This window comes from Haliotis asinina, chromosome 5 (genome assembly GCF_037392515.1).
Source record: "Haliotis asinina isolate JCU_RB_2024 chromosome 5, JCU_Hal_asi_v2, whole genome shotgun sequence".
In the NCBI taxonomy this organism is placed as follows: domain Eukaryota; kingdom Metazoa; phylum Mollusca; class Gastropoda; order Lepetellida; family Haliotidae; genus Haliotis; species Haliotis asinina.
Window position 1 is genome coordinate 11,679,242 of NC_090284.1, and position 25,549 is coordinate 11,704,790.

The 25,549-nt window shown below is 41.8% G+C and overlaps 1 protein-coding gene across 1 annotated transcript; it reads left to right on the top strand.

Moving 5' to 3' along the window:
* Nucleotides 1-25,549, top strand: LOC137284295 (heparan sulfate glucosamine 3-O-sulfotransferase 6-like). Its single transcript, XM_067816051.1, has 2 exons — nt 1-829; nt 21,881-25,549. Exons 1-2 carry the CDS (start codon nt 249-251, stop codon nt 22,500-22,502), a joined length of 1,203 nt encoding a protein of 400 aa, XP_067672152.1. The 5' UTR covers nt 1-248; the 3' UTR covers nt 22,503-25,549.

Below are 25,549 nucleotides of genomic sequence, written 5' to 3' on the forward strand. Positions count from 1 at the left end.
AACATTTAACAGTGTAGGGAACCGACTGGCCTTGCAAGAGGTGGGGAGTTCGTAGTTATGTTAAAATGTGAGATTACGGACTACAAGTGTTCAAACAGTGACAGACCACCGTGATACAACTTGTAGACACCCCGAGTGCCCACTTGTAATGAGGTATGGAATGACAGCAACGCAAGAAGCAGGCGGGACAGGACCATGGGTTGTGTTCAGCCCAACGACAGTCGCCTATTCACTTGGTGCCTTTGGATATGCTAAAATATTGTCTCCGATGTAGGCCTCGAGTGATTTTGGCAGGCATAATGCTGTGTGTTTTATTGATGTTAAGTGTGTACAATCTGGCAGTGATAGGATCCGTGCCTCTAACTGGCAACGATTACGTCATAGCGGTCAGGAATTCTCTGTCGACTGTCCATGCGCCGGAAAATGTCATTCGTCATAACAGAATGCTTCAAGATGCGAATTATAAAGATTTTAGTGTATCGCCCGACTCTGGACATTTCGCTGGGGGCCAAGTGGATAATAAGCATCAGCCGGGGGAATTAAGAGACAGCAACATCTACGTGGATGATGATGATGGTGGTGGGGCTGTTGGGGGTGTCCCCCCCGGAGTTACCCCCCTGAGTTCAAGTTTCAAGGAGGGTTACAGGACTAGCTCCACCCTGGTATCTAACGCTACAAGGAAGCTCCCCGATGCCATTATTATTGGAGTAAAGAAAGGAGGGACGCGGGCGTTACTGGAGTTCCTCAGGATTCACCCCCGAGTTCGAGCAACTGGGCCGGAGCCACACTTTTTTGATAGGAACTACCATGAGGGCTTGGCCTGGTACAGGTGAGTCTGGCAGATCCGCCTGCAGGGGGATACTGTCACAGATAGCGACATGTTTGCGTATCATATCATGGGTATAGGCAGTGTAGACTGGGTGGTGCATGTTTCAAACCCCTTGAAATAAAACCGCAGCGATACATCATTCTTTGATTTATGTACACAGACTCAGATATACAGACACAAAACAGGCACAATACAGATCCACAGACAAATCTGCACTTGGTGTCTTATCCAAGTGTACCTGACTATACGTTTTGTAATAAACACTTCAACGAGATAGTGATCTGTCGAAAGTAGCAGTGCACCCGTGGAGTATCTTCATGATAGCTCACTGCTGATAACACAGGTAGGTGGATATGATAGATGGATATGACAGGTATGTCGACTCAAGTACGCAGAGGGATAAAGTTTGATGTTAGGTCATCAAATAACTTCCCTGTATAACCCCATGTTTAACCTCAGTACAGTACCGCGTGGCTGGTGACTTACCGTTACTGGGCCGTAGTAGAATACCTCAGATTTAAAACATGAGAACTCGTTGATGACAAGAAGTTTATTCACGAAACTGTTGCTTATGTGGTAATACTGCTCCACTAGTTGGACTTAAAAGTTGCCAGTGATGGGCAAGACCAATGTCAGATGTTATAAAAAATATGGTTATATAGTTGTAAATATATTTCAGAACCATTCGTGTCCAGACAGAAAGTTGCTATAAATAATTAGTTTATTGTGCTAAATTCGCAAGTATTATTTAATAATAATGATGATAATTTGACATGTTAAAGGTGTTTCAACTCTGAAATTTAGAGAGCCGATTTGAGTGAGTGCCACACAAACGACAGTTGCCTTGGTGTATCGAAATATGTTTTGGTGCCTACAATCAACGTCCATGCACAATCATTGTGTCCTCGTGATATGCCCCTGAGAAAAAGCCATTTTGAAAGGCTGTTAGTCGTGAACAGGTGTATGAGAGATCTACCACAACAGCACAAACACGTAAATATAACCAGCTTTGAACTACACGAAATATCACATCACATTTCGTCTGTCTTTCCTGACACTAGAACGATCGTGACATTTTGTGCTACTGCATAACGATCTCCGGTACTTTTAATGCCTGATCAGCTAATGGTCCGCTGAGAATTTAAATTTTATCGCCAAGTGAAATGAAGCTGATAAAAGCAATTGAACAGTATTCCTGAGACCATACAAGTTATAGGTCACTTCTGACAGCGTCAACATGCCAGTCTTCATGGAGATGTTACGATATGTAGTGTAAATTATTTATCCGTTTCAGTTGTAAGTAGGAAAGAAACTTTATCTTTACGAAGTGTGTCTTCCACAGGGTGGCGTATTGAGACGTTGGCTTTTACTGATCGACATTTGTCTGAAATATGAAAAGGTCTGTTGATCAAATCGTTTGCATGTATTATGCATAGACGTGATTATTAGACATGTTTACAGACTACTGCAGAGGCGGTGGGATGAGGGACTAGTTTGGTTTAGCAGGCTGTATGTTACCTGTGTTCATTTATTCCATTTGGGGTACAGGTGTGAATCCGCGCTATGTTGAGTTCCTTTAAACATGGATTGTGTTACATTCAAAGTGACACTACTGTTACACGCGAGACAACACTCGCGCGCATCTTCCCTCAAATGTAATGGCGGATAGATGAGGCAAGAAACCTTCTTTTGTAAGTGAGTTAACAAAAGGCGTCTGTTGAAATTGTTAGGAAGAGTTGTGGGCTGTGCGTTCATGTTGACACGCACAAATTACAGGTAAGATAATAGCGGGAAACACCTGCGACATGAGACACGCAAGAGACAAATGTTTTTTAATGGGCTTAAAAAGACCAAAGGGAAGTGCGATGTGACTGAAGTTAGAATAATGGGCAGTGTTTCCATGTTAGCCGAATGGACTAGTTAGTATTGAGTGGTTGCCTGTCTAATGTGACCGGGCTTGATTAACACGTTTACTAATCACAAACATTAAGTACAAAGTATAAGAAACAGTGTTTCATCTCCAGCAGTTATAGCCTGTTGCTAGGAGAAGGCCGGCACCTATTGTAACAGGAACTGTTATTGACGAACAGGAAACAACACAGCTAAAGTGAAACCTGTTCATACAATCTTGTGTACCCTGAGGCTTCTGGGCTTAGATTTCCCGGACAAGTTCATATATCAAGTAAAGTGATGGATTCCTACGATATTTACGTTCTTTAATAAATATATTAATTTATGACGAATAGCTGTTACACTAACTGGCGTGTCGTTACGGATGTTTATTTATCATCTGTTAAGTTCCATGATCATACTCAATCAACATGTGTTAGTAATACTGTAATTATCTCTTTTGATGTTATTGTCAATGTCAAAGTACATATTGTTAAGCATCCAAGCTACAGGCACAGGGAACACAATGAATGTGATCGCTCCACGTGGCTGAAAAATGGGAGATCGTGATTAGAAGAGATATCGCCATTAGCGATCACTTTGTTGATCAAGCCGGTAACTTCAGTGGACAGGCCGGCACTGGACGAGGGAGCAGCGGTCATTTAGATGTAAATTAAAAACGGTCCTTTGTCACTAGTAATATTACACACTGATAATTGTGTGATCTGACCAGCACATACGCTACGGTTGTCAAAGGGTGATATTAGACTAGCAGGGCAATAAACCACCAACCACGGTTCGTAACATCCCTGTAATTGATGTTAAATACGCCGAGATTGGTGGACCTTATTGTTCTCCTGGAAGGGTATTGTGCTTATATTTAGAAAATTATTACCACACTCTTCAGTTCGATGGAATTCAATGCGTTGTATATTTGAACAATACATTCTGTGAAAGTTGCGTGTGGCTTATCGGTATAGACGAATAATGATACGTATGTAACGTTCAAGGATGCAGAATTGGTGATGTGTGAGAGAGTCTATACCGTTCAGGTACACACCCTCTTTATATTGGTATGAACGATCTGTGAGCTGTAATTGCTCTCTTTATGCTCTATGCTCTGATAATGTCTGCGCTTATAAAATATGCCTTGTTAGGGAGACTGCTGCCACGGGATCGACAAAGAGGATCATATGAGTGTGTATCTGACGACATAAGCATTCTTTTGTCGTCTCTCTATAACGCAGTTTGGGGCCACGCGGTACAAGGTAACTGCAGCGAGAACTCCGAGAAAAATGAAATTTAATCATAACCAACACTGCCGGCCAACCTTGACTAAACACCAAGTACAACCTCAAGGAAACCATGCTTTAATATCCTGCACACGAACCTATCAATCATATACAATATACATGTTCATAAGGAATATGTTTACTCTTTAGGCCAGGCAACGTGGATGGTATTATCTTCTGCCTTTGTATAGCGGAGGAATTCTGAATTATTCAGCTGTTCATCACTGGTAATTTAATTCCGGTCACTGCACACATATAGAAGTGTATGGTTGTTGATTCAGAGGAGGGAGGGGCGGAGGGGAGGGGTTGCAGTAGATGAGGGAGGAGGTGGAGGCAGGGATCTGCAGCTTCCCAGCGTAGTAATGAGATACACATGATGGGGGTGAAAACAGGTTAAACCTCGTTAAGGGATATTCAGACATAGGTGCAACACACCGACTAAACCCCCTTGTGTTAAATCCCAGTACGAAACACATTGTAGTCGTTGACAATGACAAAAACGGTGACGCCGAGTTTCTAGATGAAACTGTCGCTGTGGTCCTATTGATGTTTAGTGATGATATTTTGTTGAGACTCTCATATATCAACCAAAAGGTTATGCAGGTGAAATTAACGTACTGATGATATTATAATTTTCAGTCGTCTATTCACGTAATATCACCTTTTAAAATTACCTTTCACCCAAAGGTAATGTGCTTCGATGGATAAATAAGACTGGCCATTCTCAGTCGTTGACGTGTAATACTGATATGGTGTATTCATAGAAAACTTTCAATTCAGTAAAAGCACACACTTCTGACGGTGTGTGTTTTGGATGTTTTGTGTTTAAAAACATATAAATGATCAAAGAAAATAGGACAAAATCATATATATCTCTCTTCGCCTGCTCCTAGTCAGTGTTTTATATGTATGATAACGTTGTCAAGGGTGGTAGATACAAGGCATACATATTACGTTCGTCACTAGATATGTGAATTATAAAATAATGTGTTTTTCAAACCAACTATTACCAATACAGCAATAAGGCTGTATGTCAGCTTAACGTCGTCAGGTTGCAAAACAGTTGCATTAATAGGGATTCATATTTTTTTTAAAAAGGTACTTTAAAAAGGTACTTCCACCTGCCCTGATTTTATGACATAATTCCTCATGATGATGTACATATGAAAGAGTAAATCAACATGACATTTGATATTAACGTTTACTGGACTATTTATCGAAAAGTAATAAATAGGAAAGAAAGTAACTCTACTTTATTATCATTGCGAAATTGAATGGCTACGTTTTCAGCAGACACGAAATGAAATCCAGGTGTAATTGCAGTTTGAAACCATAAGTGGGCATTATGTAGTTGCCCACGGACAAGTAAGATACCATTATTTGATTGTCCGAAATGAAAACTGTCTTGTCCCGGGCACCGAGCGGTTGTTACTTACCTTTCAGCCCCCAGTACTTACTTTTAGCCAGGAATTGGAGAGTTAAAGCTACAGGATAATGTAGAATAGAATAGCGTCATCGAAAGTCGGTTTGACCTCAAGAAGATCGTGTCGAGTTGCAGTTTGACTTTATGTAAATGTTTAGGAAAATGAAGGAACCAAGGACCGGGAATGGCTGCTTGACTGAACGACAGTAGGTTCGGTTTGTGAAATCACATCATTTGTCTCGTCGTACAGCTTTCTTGATTAATGATCCAGTTTCAACGTTGAAATCAGTTTTTGTCAACAGTTACAGATGTTAGAAGCTTGAACAAAGTTGAAAGGAAATGGTTAGTTATAACATTAATTAACAATAGCCATTCACGGTATCAATGTGTTATTTGTCAGAGTATGGAGCTAAAGTGAAGGAGAGACGTGAGTATCGGGTTAGGAGTTAATGACCAGTTGTCAAGAACCATGTCTCCGGATGTGAAGCCATCTTGTGACAATCTACCAGCATTCAAATATCAGTAATACGAAGACTGTGCTCAGATTAGTCATTAACACAGCGATGCCTTATTTAGCCTTGTCTACAGTGTCCCTGCACAGTGGTTCTATTGTCCAGTAATGGAGGACGTCAACACTCTTGAAAAGTCTCATCAGTGACCCCGCAGTAGTGCATGGTGTGGTGGGTAGGATGTTGAGGATGAACTGCACGTGTTCCAGGATGATTTTGATGACCAGTGGACACTCGACTGACAGATGGACATGATAATGTCAATTGGACAACATCTCCGCGCTAAGGTTACTGGGCAATGGGGAATCTATTCAGCATGATACTGGGGCAAGCTCCTTACATCGACCTTGTATATTACGTGGAAGTTGTGAGGTCGCAAGCTATGGAGAGTTTAGTTCCAGGCTATTTGACTCACCGTGAACATTACAGTGACATGCAGATTACAGACCCGAGGCTATTAGCTTCTGCAGGTGGTTATTGTTCAATGTGATGTGGCTTTGTTGGTCTCGATTTGAGGAGAAATATTTCAGAGTAAGAACTAATTTGAATTCCCTGTTTCAGAGGTATCAGTTTACCCCAAAATGCTACATTTATGTAAAACCCAACTTCCTAATTTACCGACTTGGGTAACGTCTTCCTACATTAAAAAAGAAGTGTAGTACTCGTTTTTATACCGACCCCACTTTGGATAGAGCATTCCGCGCCCCACCCCTACGCACCGCCTCACAAGATAAACACAACTCATCACACGTGGGTCATGAACGGGGTTATCTCCCCCTTCATCTCGGCCAGTGTCGGGGCAACGCCACCGTCATAGTAGGAGACCTTCGTTCAAGTATTAGACGGATATGTTTACCAGAAAAAACATTTTTTTTATTGTGGACAGGTGTGTTGAAGGCTATTTTGCTTGCTAGGGGTATTGTTAACGCGCGTGTAGAGAAACTCACGTTTATTTTGAAACACTACTGTGTGTGCCTGCAGTGCTATCAAACTAGCATCTCTTCATGCACGTGTTATTTTGTTGAAATGTTTAATTCTAGATTACACACGGTTATTGACATAGGTATCTGATCGGTGACGCTATCGCACGCTTCGGGCGCCGAATGAAGAATTCACGCCTGTCCACACATACCAGCTCCGCACTCCACTCCATTTGACGGGAATCAGGTGGTGTGAGGAGCTTGAGCGACAACTGCAACTGGCTGAAATCGTCGCTCGGCGACTCCAACTGACTGCAATCTCCCCGACACAAGCGTTCATCTGATACGTTAAAGGTTACTGCGACAACTGTTTGAGATGTTTCACATCAATGCTGTTTAGATTTTCCGGCTTTGCTATATAATCATAATCAATATAATCATCCAGCATATGAAAAAGCATTGTCAGTGTCTATTAATTCCTTTCGGAGTAACCGCCGTTTCATAGACTTGCAAGGATATATTTATTGCCGATTCCAGGAACTGATAACCTCTTCTGATAAGGTCGTTCCTCCATTAATGATTTTTTCTTGATTTTATCATGTTTGAGAACACGATGTTCTGTCCTTGGGTTAAAGAGTTCCTTCGCCAGGTCGGGGGATTGTAAAGAGCAGGTGTCACACAAACAGGAGCTTGACATTATACCCTGTGACCCTGGAGCAAATTACGTCAGGACTAGTGTATATTAGGATCAGATTTTCTAACAATGTTGTGAAAGAGTTGCGTGATTCTGGGGTGTATGAGAGAATGCGAACTATGAATATTACAAGTTTAAGGGGTTCGTCAAGAGTTATGTTTGCACCAGCTCCTCAGCGTCTGTCACCGAGTGCCTGTGTCAATAACCAACATAATTTACTGGTCATTGATAATGGTGTTTGAGATCCAGGCTAGACTTGCTCCAGTATCTGTTAAGCTGTGGTTCACAGTATGGTGATGTTCCACATGCTCGGCTGATACAGATTGGACAGAGATCCGTCCTGAAACCCAGAGTCGTAATCTGTATCACAGTCCCCGAACCACATAATTTTGCCTTCTGCCTAGCCCTCCCTGCAGTGCTGAAGCCCTTAATGCAGCAAGTCTAGATTTGTCAAGTTCTGAATCTCGGGACTCGCTTGAACTCCTTTTCAATTTATATGGGTTAGTTTAGTTACCAACAAAATTATATATATTTAGAAACTAAGCATTCGTCTACCAGATTCGTCACTTTATGCTTTTAATGAACAAAGATCTCCGCAAAATGGCTCTACCAGTTTTTCAGTCATTCTCTTTTTGTGACAGTCATACCCGAGTTCCGAGTTCGATTCCCCAAATCGGCATGAGGTGTGAAGCCCAATTCTTATGTCCTCCGCCATGACACTTCTTGAATGTTGCTGAAGGCGGCGTAAAACAACACTCACTCGCTCTTGTGTTAGATACAGGAATGCAAACGTTTTCATTCAAAAGCATAATCGACACATCATCTTACTGAATCATCACCGGGTTAAGGGTGGTTGAGCCCAGTGGTTAAATCATTCGCTCATCACTCCAAAGGCCGGGTTCGAACCCCCTCGTGGTTTCAGTGTATGAAGCCAATGTCTGGTGTTCTCTGTCGTGAATACTGCTTACAAGTACGTTTAACCAACTCACTCGCCTGTACTTCATCATCATGTCATGCTGTATTATCTTGTAGCCGCTAAGTAAGGCAGTTCTCACACCATGTCTTCACATTACAACAAACCTTCGTCAGTATCCTCGTACTGTGAAGCGGCTCAGCTAGCCTACCAGCATGGGTTTGGGTTATCACCAACCCCGAGAGTCGTGTCGAGAGCTTTGCAACTTTGACAACAAAGTGATGACGGCGATGTTGTAATGATGTCAAAGCCAGCGGGCCACTGGGAGATAGTATGGAAGAGGATAACTGACGGAATGGGAGATAACTCGAGTGTTCTGTGCGAAGGCAGGAGATCATCAGACTCCATGTCATCAGGAAGGATTACGCTCCTCTCGTCACCAGATTAGTTAAGAGTAGTGTAGGGAGAACCAGAGGCTGTGCGAGGTTTGCGCTGATCTTGGTCACTTTGGGAGTGTATCTTTGGCATACTCAGCATCGACGACAGGTGCTGATGGTATTGATAGCACTGATAGCATGTCGGGATAGCATCTTGAACTGAAGATGTTTGGGGTCATTCGGTAGGAAATTATTTCATACATGATTTTTGATGCATGGATGTTTGCAATGCACGTTGATTGTGTTGTCCTGGGTATATACCGAGCACGGGTATTCTAGAATACGTTTCAGTACACTTCTTCTGTATTATAAGCATCTACCTTCACTTACTCCATCGTTCATTTAAAATAGGTAGACTGTGTATATAAATGCCATTCTAGTTCCCCAGTAATTCATTTTAGAAGGTTTATGGTACATATGTGAAGAGCATTTCCAAATTTACCAGCAGCCAAATAGTAACCGGTGGCTTTAACCATATAGTTTCCGGGTCTTTTCAGAAGCGCCATTACATTTTCTGTGCGTGTGTTTGTAATAAGTGGCACGGATAAGTTACCATGCGCTAACCGTTTCGTGAAGACCTGGTATCGCCAGTTGATAGTAGTTACTCCCGGACATAATATTGTCGGAAACGGAAATGACTCCCGCTCTAAGGTAGACATTGTTTGTTCGTGTGTATGTGTGTGTGTGTGTGTGTGTGTGTGTGTGTGTGTGTGTGTGTTAGACAAAAATCCGTAACCCAGACCCTACAGACCCATCTGTGCTATTACAATCCATTCCCTCAGCTGTTCCAGTACGTCCCTTCTCGATACTGTTACTACAGTCCTTGAAAGGCTCTCTATAGATACCCAGTACGGCGTTACGTGTTACAAAACACAACGCAACGTTCCATTTAGGTTTGGATTTAAATCTCAACCGACTGTGTAGCGTCTCCGTTCGGTTACACGGAATGTGGTAATTGATAAAACATATTCTAGTCGGAAAATATGGATGTGTTGACACCAGACGATCGCAGACGACGTATAGCAGACGACACACCAGACGACCAACTGTGCTCGTTCAGAAAATTGGCCCACTGATTTGAGTCCAGGCTATTAAATGGATGAATTGTCAAGGTAATTTACAGATAAATCAGTTAACTGGATTGATTTTTCCTGTTTGTTATTTCCCAGAGAAAGAAGTTCCATTTATCTGATGTATAAACGTTTCATTGATTCTCTGCCGTCACTTGTAGTAACTTGTGTTGGTCGAGGCCTTTTGAGAACCTGATCAAGTTAATGACTTGCATCCAATCTTTTAGAGCAAGCCTTTTGGAGTTGTTCTCCTCAATAGTGCCGATAATTTGATCATTTATCGAATCTGTTTGTGGACGGGGATTTAGCTTTGTTATAAAGTGATTACCTGTCGACTGTGATTACATGATTTCTGAACAGAAATTTGACGCGCTGCGCTGGGTATGTATTCTATCTGGTCATTGCAAGCGGTGTTTCCCCCATAAAATAATCACTTCCTATTGAAACAGGACGAACAGTTTCCAGGCAAAATAAACACAGCTTCCAAAGCATGCTGTCGGTGTAGTCCGTGGGGACCTATTAGCGTTTACAGGATTCACGTTTGCATGTAATTCTTGGGAGTGTTAAGTCATTAAGGCATTTCGCACTAGGAAATTACATTATTCGAAGGAAAAAGGTTAATAGCATGAAGTTGTTTTTGTATATTGTAATTGCAATGTACATGTCAGCAATTTTATTTTTGTCCGGTAATTTCATTTGCTTTGTAAAACAGACGTAATAATCGTCTGGTTGCTGCTGTTGTTCTGGAGACGTGGCACAGTGCTGTAGTCCCCAATACAAGGACGGTGGACATAAGTCTTTGTATATATTTGTTTGAAAATATTAAAACTCGTACCTGTTACCCTGACGTTTTCACAGAGTAAGAGATTAGATTCATTTGTATTCTGTTTAAAGGGGTTCTCGAACGAGGTTCCACTTGGACGGAACGTTCTTACCAAACCAATATCATTCGTGAGTACTCGACCCTTTCTGTTACGGAAGAAAATTCTTCCGGAATGATACGATGGGTGTGGTCCGGAATTTGAATTTGGCCTTAACTGTGTCTCAGATAAACAAATCTAGTGACTGATATCACGAGCATTGATTTACGCTACTGGAATGCGATGATATGTTTCAGCCAAGTCAGTCAATGACCTTGATCATCAGATGAGATCTATTCTACCCGTTTTTTTCTATCTGAGTTAATTAGCAATTAATTTGATCTGTCGTATATGTGCTACATCAAATAATTCCTGGCAGAACTAACTGAACAAATGTTACCAAATCATGTGCAACAGAGGAACTGTCTGTCGGGGTGTGGGTATGTTTGGCTAGTTATTCCAGTGTTGACACGGCTCCATGTGTGAGTGTTGTGGACATTTCACATGTCATAAATGTCAAAATTAAGTGACACGTGTTATCTACCTTGTCCATCCAGGGGCGTACATTGAAAAGTCCATCTGGCTTACAATAGCTACACTTATTCACGAAACACATCCTTTCTCACATTAAGCAATACCAACAGAGTGAAGCACAAACCTCATTATGTTTGCATTTGTGCCAGCCAAATAATAGCATGTTTAACACACGTGCTATATTTACTCTCTCGGTATACCAAACATTGACGATTTGCCAGTTGTGGCTGGCATAAAAAACGTTGTGATAGAGGAATGCTCTCGCTCCTTGTTCGTATTGAGAACTGACAAACATGGGGTAATAATCGCTTAGCGTCTCTGCAGTGTGTTTTCCGTTCTTTTCCCCCCGTCTTACAAATTGAAGTGTTTGCACTGTGGCTGTTGTGGGTAGGGAGCAAACCCACGGCACGAGTCGTGAGGAGCTGTGTGGAACACATGCTGGCTATAGGCTTAATACGGCTTCTTGGTGATGCGCATTTCTGAATCGCTTGCTTCATTAAATATGTGGAATTTGGGAGTAATTGGAATCATCTCTTTGGCGTGAGATGTCGCATATCTTGAGAAGGGGGTAATTGTCGGGGGAAAGGGTTCAGCAAACATCTGGTGACGTTTGCCCATTTGGTGATGAGGACGACAATATGGCTGACCCGGGGAAATGGTTTCGTTCCACAAACCTGTTGTTAGTGTTTTTGTTAATTTCCCTTTCGGTCTGGTAATGATATTTTTATTTGCATACTCATGTATGTTTGTAATGAATGTCACTTTACGCAAATGTTGATCACCCCGTTCATCCTACTTTCTACACTGTCAACACATCACGCCTACTATCTGCACTGTCAACCCGTCTGCAGGGTCACCCATTTTGACTCACATTTACATTTCCACCACTACCCAAATTCCCCGTACTCAGCCATTCTGAGCACCCCCATCTCACCCACCGTTTACACTTTTATCACTACCACCATTTACTCTGCCATCCCGCCCCATCACACTCAAATCCACTCTTGACTCGCCCGTCCCTCCATCATTCCTTTCCTGTAAGTCCCGTCTGAACCCTAAACCCTTGTCATTTCTCTACCACCTCACCCTCGTACCATCTTCAGCATGTACTTCCATCTCTCGAGGTCTGAACCCTATACCCTTGTCATTTCTCTACCACCTCACCCTCGTACCATCTTCAGTATGTACTTCCATCTCTCGAGGTCTGAACCCTATACCCTTGTCATTTCTCTACCACCTCACCCTCGTAACATCTTCAGTATGTACTTCCATCTCTCGAGGTCTGAACCCCAGCCCTTGTCATTTCCCTACCACTTCACCCTCGTAACATCTTCAGTATAAGCTTCCTTGACTCGAGGTGTTTCCGCCGGACCCTACATCTCGTGTTGACCTTCTTGACTAGAACCAGACAACTTGATGAAAACAAATGTGATATTCCACATTTGCAACATTATAATTATCATAATTTGCTATTTATTGTTCAAATCTCTGAAATCCTAACATTTGAATTACATGGCAATTAGTTGCCATTCAGTACCTTCTGACAGTTAAGTTTAATGTCCAATGTTCCGAATTCAGTAATCAAAAATATTCTAAATATAGAACTGACCTCGTAATCCAAGATATTCTCTCATATTTCAGAGTAATGTACAACGTGCACAGCTATTGATTTCGACATCAGTCCATTTAGAGTTGTACGTGAAACGCGAAGGAATCATTTCAATCTGGCCATTTAGCCAGAACACGCCAGTCTCTGTATTACTATTCTTATGTATTGCTTCACAGAAGTGTTCAAGTCCAAGTTCGCCCACATTTTTGATTTCAGACGAAATCAGTTTGTTCCCGAATGCAATTATTTTACCTTTTAAAACACATATTTACAAGGATATAAAATGTTGATGAATTTGCATTTACAGTATGAAAATATGCATTTTAAAGATGAATAAAGTGTTTGATTCCAAATGTTATGAAAATAATCTTTGTCGATTTTCCCTGGGTTCGCAGCGAGAAGCTAGAGCTAATACAGTCAGCACTGAGTCTTCCCTGTGATGTGATGTAATCACGATATCATATAGTATTTGTTTCCTTTGATATGACACATTTACAACAAAGGAGTAGTCCCGGGCGCCATCTTAGTGTGAAGTCTAGCGGTTCTATTACGTTAAAGGCCAATGAATAGGGAAACAAAGGGAGATATATTCAGATCGGTTTGAACTCGAGGCGGTATTTCGTCTTAGAAACCGGGCCGTGAATCCAAGGGGAGATAATAAAACAACCCCGGAAGGAATGCCAAAGTTGATTGTTTCTTCAGGGTTTGTGATTGAGAGAAATTGCTAGGAAGATTATCATCAGAAAATAACTGGATTTTTTTTCAAACGCCAGGAGAAAAATCATTCCCTTCGTAGCGGAAGTTGTATGACCAGGGGTGAAAGTAATACTCCATCCATCATCGGTCTACGCTGGTCTTCACGTGAACCTTAGGGAAGGGGAACAGGTTCAGGACTCGGCGCGTTCCTTCAGTCAATAGCTACTCGCTGGTGTGATCTATCATCGCTGTCAAACGTCCGACCGGACACAGCACTGATGAGGATCTGGGCAATCATCACCTGGCTTGTCTCACTGATGTCAATACCCTTTGTTGTCTTGGACAGTGTTAATTTCTACCAGTGTAGATGATCTGCAGGAGCTGCTATTAACGCCCCAAGTCTTAGCATGACAAATAGGGATATAATATTTCTGTGTCTCCTTTTTTCGTCCACGGTGATGAGGAATAATGTCGTTAAAAGGTGAGTGTTTGTTAAAAGCTGCTCTAGCTATGCTCAATCTGTATGACGGCAGCTTGGTAATATCTGGCTGAACAAGACAAATCAGTGGTTGATATTGTGAACACTAGACGCCATTAAATAACGAATGCCCCATACTGACCATCCTATACACATAGTCGCATCCTTGGATCAGCATGTTGTTGTGGTTATCGTTCTTACCTGAACTCCACACAGGAACTGATACATCGATCGGGAATTCTTTATTTAATGGTAGGACCCGTGAAGGTCCGGGGCAGAATAGGCCTTCAGCAACCCATGCTTGCTATGAAAGGCGACTATGCTTGTCGTAAGAAGCGACTAACGGTATCGGGTGGTCAGGCTTGCTGACTTGGCTGACACATGTCATCGGTTCCCAATTGCGCAGATCGATGCTCATGTTGTTGATCACTGGATTGTCTGGTCCAGACTCGATTATTTACAGACCGCCACCATATAGCTGGAATATTGCCGAACGCGGCGTAAAACTAAACTCACTTACTAGTTAATAGGAGAAACAGGTAAACTAAGGACATGTACCTTACATGTGTTTGACGGCTGAAAAAGCTCTGAAAGATCCTCTTGTTTAAATGTTTCTGAATGTCGTTTTCTCAAATTGTTAGAAACTCATCATCTCTGATAGTAACGGCCATCTTCTTCAAAGTTGATGTTAAATATTGACATCATTTATTGCGGATGTTCTCTCTCCCTCTGCTTATCTAAATGGAGCGAGGTGAGGTTTGAAAGGTAGAGTTCTGATTGTTGAGTCGTAGCCTCGAAACCTCCTCTTCCATCTACCTTGTGTGGTTACTGCGTCATGTTCCTGTCAGCACGTCTCCCCACCCCACTTCATGTTTGAACGCTGTCACCCCCTCTCCCACCCATCGACACCACCATCTCCCGACTTGAACGTTGTCATCTCCCCACCCTATCTCTTTTGAACACAGTCGTCGCACTACCCTGGGGCGAAATGTGTTAACCCCGCTCTGGTTTCGGGTTATCTTTTCCGGATGGGCGCGTCAGAATTTCTGAATTCTGAAATGACAGGCTTTTAGTGTCAGGGCTTGGTGAAAAGCCGTAATGAAGCATGAAAACAAGAGTAGATTGTTTGCTTCGCCGGCTAGACAGAAAACACTGTAGCTGGGCCTCAAAGACTCACAATAACTTTGAAAGAAAGTGCAAAGCCCGCCATTTGCCACCCTAGTTCTCCTCTACCTGCATCGACCTGATCTGCTAACACAACACCTCGGGCGTCTCCGGATCATTTCGTAATTAATAGTCCCCTCTAGTAAAATGACAAAGAACGTTAAATTAGTGTTACAAGGGACCGAAGGAGGCTCTTGACACCATGATATCCCCTTAGCCTCCCCAAAACAGCCACTCCAACACGGACATTATATGTATAGAAGTTCTTGTGATGGCGGAGTGGACAGGTACGCACATATAGGCTCCGGAATGACACAGTGTTACGAGTTTGGAGAGGGACGCTGCATTGAGCTCGTGCCGTCTGTATGCTTGGTTAGGCTTCAAGTGCCGTTTGATCTTTGGGGGAGTAATTGATCTCGTGATGAGAGTAATGAAATAGAATGTTGACATGCGTTAATGCAGGGGTCTGGTTCAGGTTTAGATGCTTTTATCTTTGTCTCCATGTTTGTCTGCGCGTCTTTGTCTATCCGTCTCACGGTCTACCTCTCTTTCGATCTCTCTCTGTCTTTAAATCAGACTTGCACACAAGCCTTTAGATAAGTGATAATTTATTTAATTATCATTTCAAGAGAAGAGTTACAATGAGACTGAGTTTTCACCATAACAACACTGGCTTTATGACTGCCTCCTCCCCCCCCCCCCCCCCCCCCCCCTCTCTCTCTCTCTCTTTCACACACACACACTTTTATTATTTTACATAGCACTCTTTTCAAGCTTTTGCACAACCTTTAGAAATTTACAAACATTATTCTAGGTCTTCAGCTTTCGTCTCTAAGTAGCAAACTGTACTTCCCCCAGACGTTTAATTAGTACTTGGCTACACCATACAGCCCCAGGTGATAGTATTCCTGACTAGCCTGACGGTTGAAGCTTAGCGAGCCCCGACGCCGGAGTGGCTTGTCCCACGTTCATTACAAGCGCGGTGCCAACCAATAAGTCCAGAGTTGTTCTAAGACCTTTGAATGCCAAAGCCAACACCCTCACCTTGTTATAGACCCCTTTGTGTGACTCTCTGTGAAACCTTGCCGTCTCCACGTAGTCTTTTTCCTGTGTTCAGGATCGGGGTGCGCCATGTTTACTTCCAGGGCGTTGGTTTAATGTTACATCATTACCAACTGAATGATTCAATAATGTTGTGAACTGCTACCCAGGGCGACTCCATCAGACTCTATGAAAGCCTCCTGATGTGAATACTTGACTTCGGGGAACATTCTCTGAAGAAGGTCATTAAGAGAAGAAAAGCATACAAATCCTCTGAAACTCCACTGCTTGTTTTCCTGTTAAGCAATATAAGATATAGTGAGATGTTGTGAATATGGAGTTGTTTTTGTGTGCAAACAACCGCTTTGTTGTGGTTGTTTTGTAAACAACAGCTGCTAGTTAGGTTGGCGTGGCTGCAATGGATCGGATACCAACATGGCGTTAAGAGCTACTCGGGTGTTATTTCCTGTTTTGTGAGAGGCAGTATGTTAATACTTGTGTTCTTTGCTTCTGGCGAGCATTTAGAACCTCGTCACATGCAGTCAGAACTACGCGGATATCCATTTTCATACATTACAATGTTTAATTCCTGGGAACTGGAATGTCATTATGTCCCTATGTACAACCCCCCAAAAGCGTGACAGGTTAATGGTGAAGCATCGAGTGTGCTTTAACGGCTCTGGAGTATTACTGTCCTTTCGACAACGTAACATAATGATTCCGACCTCATGTTTTCCAGAAAAGGGTTTCAGCTCTAGAATTGTCATTACTCCCACACGTAAACAGACACTTAAAGTACTAATGCAAGTCGACACTGATTCCCTTTGCTTAAAGCTATCCTAGCGTTAAGACGGTCGTATCTACGTCTCTATATGGAACGGAATCTTGACAGAGTTCGAGACACTTCGCTTGTATCGAATTCAGGACTCCTTGACAGACATCGGTTGGTTGTAAGCAACTATTGGTGTATCGTTACCCTTTGAACAGTATTGCGACTCTATCAACTACATGTAGCTACATCAGAACAATTAATTTCATTGCCACAACATATCTATATGATAACTATATATACTAAACAAAAATAATTAGGGATATATGCAATTTTGAAATTTTGGATCATGATCTGTTTATTCATTGACAAGCTGATAAAATATCAGTCATAAAAGTGCAAATATCCCTAACATATTTTATCCAGTATAGTTGTACATTGATACATACTACGCTTAGCTCGACCAGCTGATAACTCGATGTTTTGCAGTTGATTTGGATATAATTAGTTATTCCGTTATAACGCGTTTGTGATGGCCCATGGTCCATAATTGGTACACTTTAGGTTTAGCTTGACACTTTGTCAGTGAAATGAGTCGATGGAATCATGGTAGATATATCAAACTACGATTATTCCCGAAACTAGAGCCGCATTAACTATTCACCGGTACTGCATACAGCGTACAGCGCGTTGCCCGAGACGTAATATAGGTGCATTATCGGACCCCGATTTAGGTGATTAACTTTTATGAAGCCAGACTGGCGTGTAGGAAAGTACAACATCATTTCAGCGCATATCCATCATCGACCAACACCTATCTGAGACAGCCTTATACAATTACAGTGCCAAAACCCACACATGTTCCTCCCTGTTAATTATATCTGTTCGGGTGCAATCAGGGATCACCCGCAACCTATTACAGACAGGGTAATTTATATGATCACAAGATGGCGTGAATGAAATGGATGGTTTCACTGTGTGTATTGATTGTCAGCTAAAACAACGGAGTGTCTTCACATTCCCACACGACTGTGGCATTATTCGGGGCAATATTTCACGTTCGGGACAGTAACGTTCTAAGGGTGTAATGAAACCCAAGCTAAACCATATTGTCCCTTGCGCTGAAGCAGGCCTTAATGAGAGTCTGATGTTCGCGGTGACTTATAACAGTCGTATGTAACAATATTGATGACTTTTACAGAAACCAGGGTTGGTTTTGTCAAAGTTGATGGATGTTGGTCTTTAGTTTTACTAAACCGTGGCATTCAGATACAATCGGACGACCTTGAAGGTTCGTATGGTGGAACAGTCGTGTTATTTCGATCTCACCGACCGTGTTGCCATTGTGTCTCATTTTTATCTTAATGAGACAACGTCAGAGGGTGGTATTTGGGCAATGACTAGAGTGTCCGGAGAGTTCGACACTCCGAGGACCGACGTTCGATTTCTAACATGTCTATTTTATGGCACCTTTTCCGCATCCCATGATTTAATGTGAGTGTTCATATTTCCAGTGTGAAGACCACGTTTAACATTCCCTGAACCCACTAAAATACTGCTGCAGTTAAAAAAACTTTCTTGCCCAAAAGCACAACTCTGTTTCGACATGATACAGTTTCATCGGAAATTATACGACAGAGCAGGATATCACACAGCGGTGTTGATATCACACACGTGCTACCAACAGTTACGTCATTACGTTCCCCAGCGTTCCAACAGTGTACCTGGTTTTATCCGAGGCGTGCTTCCACAATGTTGCTCCCGAAGTGCTCCGATTGAAACACGACGATACGTAGCCATATGGAGTCGTTTTGTAAAGGCAATATGTACCGTTCTTACATCTGTTTACTGATTAGTTGATGTGTTATGTATAAATCTGAGTTACATCCTGCCGGCGTGAGAGCGTTCCGAATGAGAGAGGATGAAAACAACGGACCGGAGATTATTGTGAGGAAAAGGCAGCGACATGGCTGGAACTCTTCAGGAAAAATACTGAGCTCATTGTTGGTCTCAGGTTGCCCGTGAAGGCTGGGTAAAACACCTTCAAAGACTTGAAACCCTAGCAATGAGAGAAACACGCTACTTGGGAACAAAACGTAATGAAAAAATCACAATGTCGACTCCAGCTGTCTTTGAAGAACCATAGTGTAACCGTGTAGCACCATCGAGAACTTCCGCAATTCAGACGTTCATGTGAACGAGAAAGCATCCAGTTGAAGAGCCCTTTAGTTAACTATGTCTTTGAATTGTTTAGGTAAAACATGTAGGATGTTCTTTACAACCCGGGTTCTGAAACAGCATTGGCTTTCTCTGAAAAAATGCGATAGCTGGATTCTGCAGGAAATACACAACATTCTATATCTGTTTTGAAATCAGTGTGGCACCTTGGAAAAATTTCCTCGACACGTTACGCACATTTGATTTTTCGAATATCAAGTTCTCACATCTGTCAAAATTTGCATAACTTAACTTTTTTCTTGATTGTTATGTCTTCTCGTTATTTTTTTTATGGTTATTTTTTCCCCTGAAAATACACATCGCTTAACTTAGTCTTACATTATTGGGTTATTGAATTTCAAATCTGTTTCTGTGTTCCCAGTATGCTAACGTGCGTGCTACATATCGCATGTATTGCGCAACGACATGATCCTGAACTAACATCATTACCTCCATTAAGGGTAACGAATGTTTCAGGAACGGCAGTCGCAACCTGCTAATGTCCGGCGTAGAACGGGGCAGTATTGGAGTATTGATTGAAGTGTTGTCCTGTCTCTGGGCCGGGGACCAGTTTAATACTCTCTCATCAAATATGTATGTTCAGACTCCTGGAGAATTTAGTTCTGTGTCTCCCCCGTGACTTGACCTGGGGATGGGGTGACGGAAGAGAGGTTACATCTCGACATTGTCAGCATTACTGTGAACAATTAGAAGCTCTCCATTATAGAACAACACTCAATCTCTTGGACCCGTCACAACTGAAATTGAAAAATTGAAACATTAGGCATTGAAAGTATGCACAAAGAACACAATAAAATAGGATGTTTGTAGGATTCTGTCAAAGAATTGAAAGCAATTAGAACTTTGTTTTAGTTTGGATTAACAATAACAGTCATTACAAATTCACACTGCTCTTGAACTTGACATCATTGTAACAAAGACAATGGAGGTTTTCAACTGGAGATGTGTCACTGTTTGTAAAGGGTTGTTTAGTGGAGTTCTGTAAAAGCTTGTTTTCACGTTTTTTATGCTTTTATCTGCATATTTTCATTTCCACTTTATATTTTATCAAAAACAATGTGTACACGGCCGTGGGTAGGAACGATACACTATGACAGACGTGTCATCGGAAACGACGCGTTGGCCTTGTATTGTGTTGCGGAACAAGTAGTGTCAAAATCACCAAGCTCCCAGCGGCTCTCCGGCGTATAGTCGACGTTGAGGAGGCTGGAAATTGACTTCCACCGCCCGGTTTTCTCTGCCTAAGTAGGGGGCTGGATATATTTGTGTTGGAGATGAAGGCTTCCTTTGTTTTGATCGATTCTGATCTTTTCTCCTCCGGTGTCCGTTTGTCACTTGTCGGGTTAGCATGTGTTTCGAGGATCCGCCATTGCACTCAGGGGAGAAGGGTTGCTGGTCATGTAGACAAGTAGACATGAAGATCGTAAATTGATTTGATATATTTTCATCTCTACTCGCCACTACCAGTCATGTAGAACTAACGTGACGGCTACTAGAGAATATTTATAAAAGTTAACGAGTCTGGCTACCCGACTGCGTTTTGTTTTCTGCCCTCCCAATACAGGCTTACAATGCGTTTGTCTATGCAGGTCTCTTCTCGACACCTCCTTAGTCTTCCTGCTAAATGGCCATTGTGATATTTATGTGCGAGTTCCAAATATGAATTTATGGTTGTGAACATTATATTTATTATCAGAATTATCATAGGTGCATTAATATGCAGTATGTTCATCGGGGGAAGAGTGTATTGTAGATCTGAATATTATTCTAAACAGTCCCATAATAAACGGATATTAATGTCTATGGTAAGGACGGGAAAATGACACGTCCAGCCGCTTAATGGGGTATTGAAGACCATATGGACCAATCGTTGACCCATGAAGTAATCGAGCTAATATCAACCACGGCCCGGACCAGCCTGTCAACAGCATATACGCTGTCGGCGTATGGTAACCTGCTATGTTTATGATCAGTTACTGGTCATTTCCTTCGATAATATTTTGACTGCCGTGACCATTTCACAACAAAAACACCATCACAAGAACAAGGGAAATATACACGGAAGCAATTGAGCGGAATTCACTGACGTATTTACTTCCATTTAACGCTAGGGAAGTGCGTGGTACCTCATGAATGTAAATTTATACATGTATTGCAGTATTTTGTCAAACACAACTGATTTCTATTACAATAATGTGTATTATTCCGATTAGTATGAATAAAGAGAGCTGTGAAATGAACAAACCTTGAACGAAATTTGAATTTCTGTGGGATTTGTGAGTTAGAAATTATTAATGGAGGGAGGTGGGTGGTCCACTGCGTAAGAAAGACCCGGGTTCCATTCACCACATTTATAATGTGAGAACCCCATATCTGGTGCTCCCTGCTGTGATATTGCCGGAATTTGCTAAAACCGGTGTATACCCACATTCCATCAAGGATGAGGTAATGGGATGGGAGTTATACATTAACATCTAAACAATATTGCTGACATCTGTGTATTCGTTGTTGCAGGGAACAGATGCCGTTGACGACTCCTGGGCAGCTCACCGTCGAGAAGACCCCGAGCTACTTCGTCACTCGCGATGTCCCCAAGAAGGTCTACAATATGTCCAGAAACGTGAAACTCATCGTCGTGGTCAGAGATCCGGTGGTCAGGGCAATCTCGGACTACACCCAAGCAGCCAGTAAAAGACCGGGCATGAAACCCTTTGAACAAATGGCTCTTCTGGACAACAGAACCGGCCTTGTGAACTCGTCTTGGGGTGCAGTGAGGATTGGTGTGTACCCCAAACACCTTGACAGGTGGCTCAAACATTTCCCACTCCGTCAGTTCCACTTCGTGAGCGGGGAGAGACTAATAGTGGACCCAGCTGGAGAAATGGCCAAAGTACAGGACTTTCTTGGTCTAGAACGGGTTATAACAGACAAACACTTTTACCTGAATCAGACTCGTGGATTTCCCTGTCTTAAAAAACCAGGAGGTAGTGGCAAGCCTCATTGCTTGGGAAAAACAAAGGGGCGTCAGCACCCTTCAGTGGACCCTCACGTGTTACAAAGACTACGAGACTTTTATAAACCTTTCAACTTAAAGTTTTACCAAATGGTTGGTCAGAACTTCAGGTGGCCTACATGATATCGGTGCTCAAAGTCACGTTTTGATAAAAATGAGATTGAAATAATTTATTATATGTGTGTTACAAGATTCTTGCCTTTCTTCTGGGTCCCACTGTTCTACCTCATGGCGCTAACTCACAGATTGCTGGCCCAAGCCCGGGACGGAAGAAGAACCTTCGTCGTCGATGATACGACATCCTTGCACTGAAGACACCTGTTCATCAGATCCATGTAAAAGCAAGTATAGTTCCCATGGTAACCAACCATGGCTCAAGTGTGTTTCAAAAGGGCTGGTCTTCGGACTGGATAACCGGGCTTCAGGACCTTAATATTAATTTAATTGGTAACGTTTATTTAAACCCTTTGTATTGTTATAGAAGGTGCCTGGCGTCCTCAACAGCTACACTCATTGAAACCTCTTTTGTCCAGAAAACTGTTAATCCCGCAAACCCAGTTAATCCAGACGTTCAGCATTCACTAAGTGCTGTTGGTCATCTAAACAGATTCAAAGGAACAAACAAATGCAGATTTTTATGGATATCAACTTCTTCTTTGTGTTCTCACATAAAGAAGTTGATATCCATAAAAATCTTCATTCTTATGTATTTTCACTTCTAAATGACATTCAAAGAATTGAAACAAACAAATGATTCATTATTCCGGACATTTGTTAATCTGGACGATTTAAGTGGGGATCTGGATTAACGGGTTTTGTAAAGTATTTGTTGATTTCAAGCGCTTTTATACACCCAGTTAATATTATGTTGAAAACAAAGCTATAAAAAGGTTTTGCAAATTTTACGAACCTGACACAAAGTTTACAGAGGTATTGTAGTATGTTGCACACGATCTCTGTGTATAGTTTGTATAGCCATTGTGATGTCCCCTTGCTGTCGTTGGTCAAACAATGTCTGCAGGAATATGTCTGCCATGGTTTCTTGCCAGACGAGAAGTCTTATTTTTATAAATCTCGTCCTGTATTATTTTCGAGCCTGACAGGTTTTTCAATTGCCAGTACCAGAATGTGCTTATTTTTGTACACGAGTCTGTCCGCCACTGTGTAGTTGTTTGTGGGACACTCTAATGTGATAGGATTTGAATGAGTTACAAACCACCCCTGGCATATACTCTTGACAGAGCGGCTACAGATGATGGGACCCGTTGCCACTGCGCATGCGTCTGTTCTTACTGTCGGCCTGTTACAGGTTCCAGTTGGAAGTTAACCTTAACCTTTACTCGGCATTAGCCATGTTGAATCCTTACGCTTTGGAAGCTAAGGATGAAATGGCGGGAAACGGAAACACTTTGCCACGAGAATAAGAATTCAGATTTGATTGACTGGGCATGACTGTCGGTCGGAACTGCCAGACTACCCTCATGCTCCCATGTGTTAGGGATGATTCGTCGTTACCTGAAATCTTTGTCTTTTAATGGTCTTAATCAAAATTTCAATCTTATTCAGGGCATGGGCATCTGCAATAAATATGATTGGCTGCCACAGGTTTGGACGTATGCAAAGGCAAGATGATATTGATAAATGCACATAGATATGTACACTGACACGCGTGTGATAATGTCTTGTATGAATGAGTGCGTGTATAGATTGTATTCTATAGATTGGCATTACTATGTAATGTCACGTGACTATTATCATAAAAAATATCAGTATACGCCTTTTAGTTACAGATTGTGGGATTTCTTCACTCTTTCTTAAAATGAAATTGATCCATATTTGAATTGCATTAAATCTCTATGATATTAAAAAAAAAGTATTAAGCGATCAAATCAAATTATTGTTAAATGAAATTACCGTTTACAATATTGCTGTTTGTCGTTGCGAAAAAAATAATGGATTTTAGTCGTGAGATTGTTCTAAGGTATTGTTATGTTCATTGCAACGAGGACTGTTGTTAGTTATGTGAACGCTTTGAGCAATTCGCATATTTGTTGTACATTTCTTACAATGCATTAAGTGCTACTGTGTCCTCGGACACTGTATATCGTAAATTATTCCTGTTTAAAACAGTGTCGGGGTCAAGGTCAGGAATGTGTATGTCCTTGACCACAGGTAGAACTCCGGACTCAATTCAGCAATGCATCTCAAATATTGCGCTTGTAATGTGATACGTTATTAGACTTCTGTATTATTTTGTAAACAGTGCGGTTTCATTTCTACTTTTTGTTGGCTACAACGATCGATTGCTTTCTGATATATAACATAATACCACTAATGATGAATCATCGTCTCTTGAAACGCCATCGACAGTATGTATCAATGTGTCCGGAAACGTTGTTCAATGGACACTGATGTCAACAAGGCCGCCCTCGGTTGCGCAAGTATACCTCACGTTACCAATTATGTTCAAGTACTTATGGAATCCATTTCCTCTTTGTCCATGAAAACAGGGTCAATATTCTATTCACGCGCTATTCGTATCTATTCACCCCAATAACTAATGCTAACCGTTATACTCAGGCGATGTTGCCAGAGGGGCTACGTTGTTTTGCCAAATATGAATCTAAGGATCTGATACGCATGTAGTATATGAAATCCATGTAAAACTGTGAATATTAGATTTTTTAAACCGCAGGAAAGTCCACTTATAGTACTGTTATCATCCTGTACATATCACAGTCTCTCGCGAGATCACGTAGAACCGGAAGTCGAATGCAGATTCTCTCGGAGAAAGGGCAATAAGCTGGTTAATAAAAGTGTAAGTCGATAGTTACAAACACTGTCTGGAAATTTTATACAGTGTTAGAACCGGGAGAGAAAACTGTACTGATATTTTACAGTAAATCGAACATCGACTATACCAAACCCAATGTAAATCTTGTGGCTTGGGTAACTCACCTTTATGGTCAAGTGAATCACATATGATATTGGGATGTAATGTTACAGATACTGTTATCCCGAAGTTATACCCGGACATGTGCCCAGATCCGAGTGATGTCTACATTGACTTCTGAATGTATGAATGATGTATGATCCTCTATGGATCCTTGGACCATTTGCATGGAGATGTTGTTGTTGAAACAGTGCAAATAAACATATTTTAAGATAAA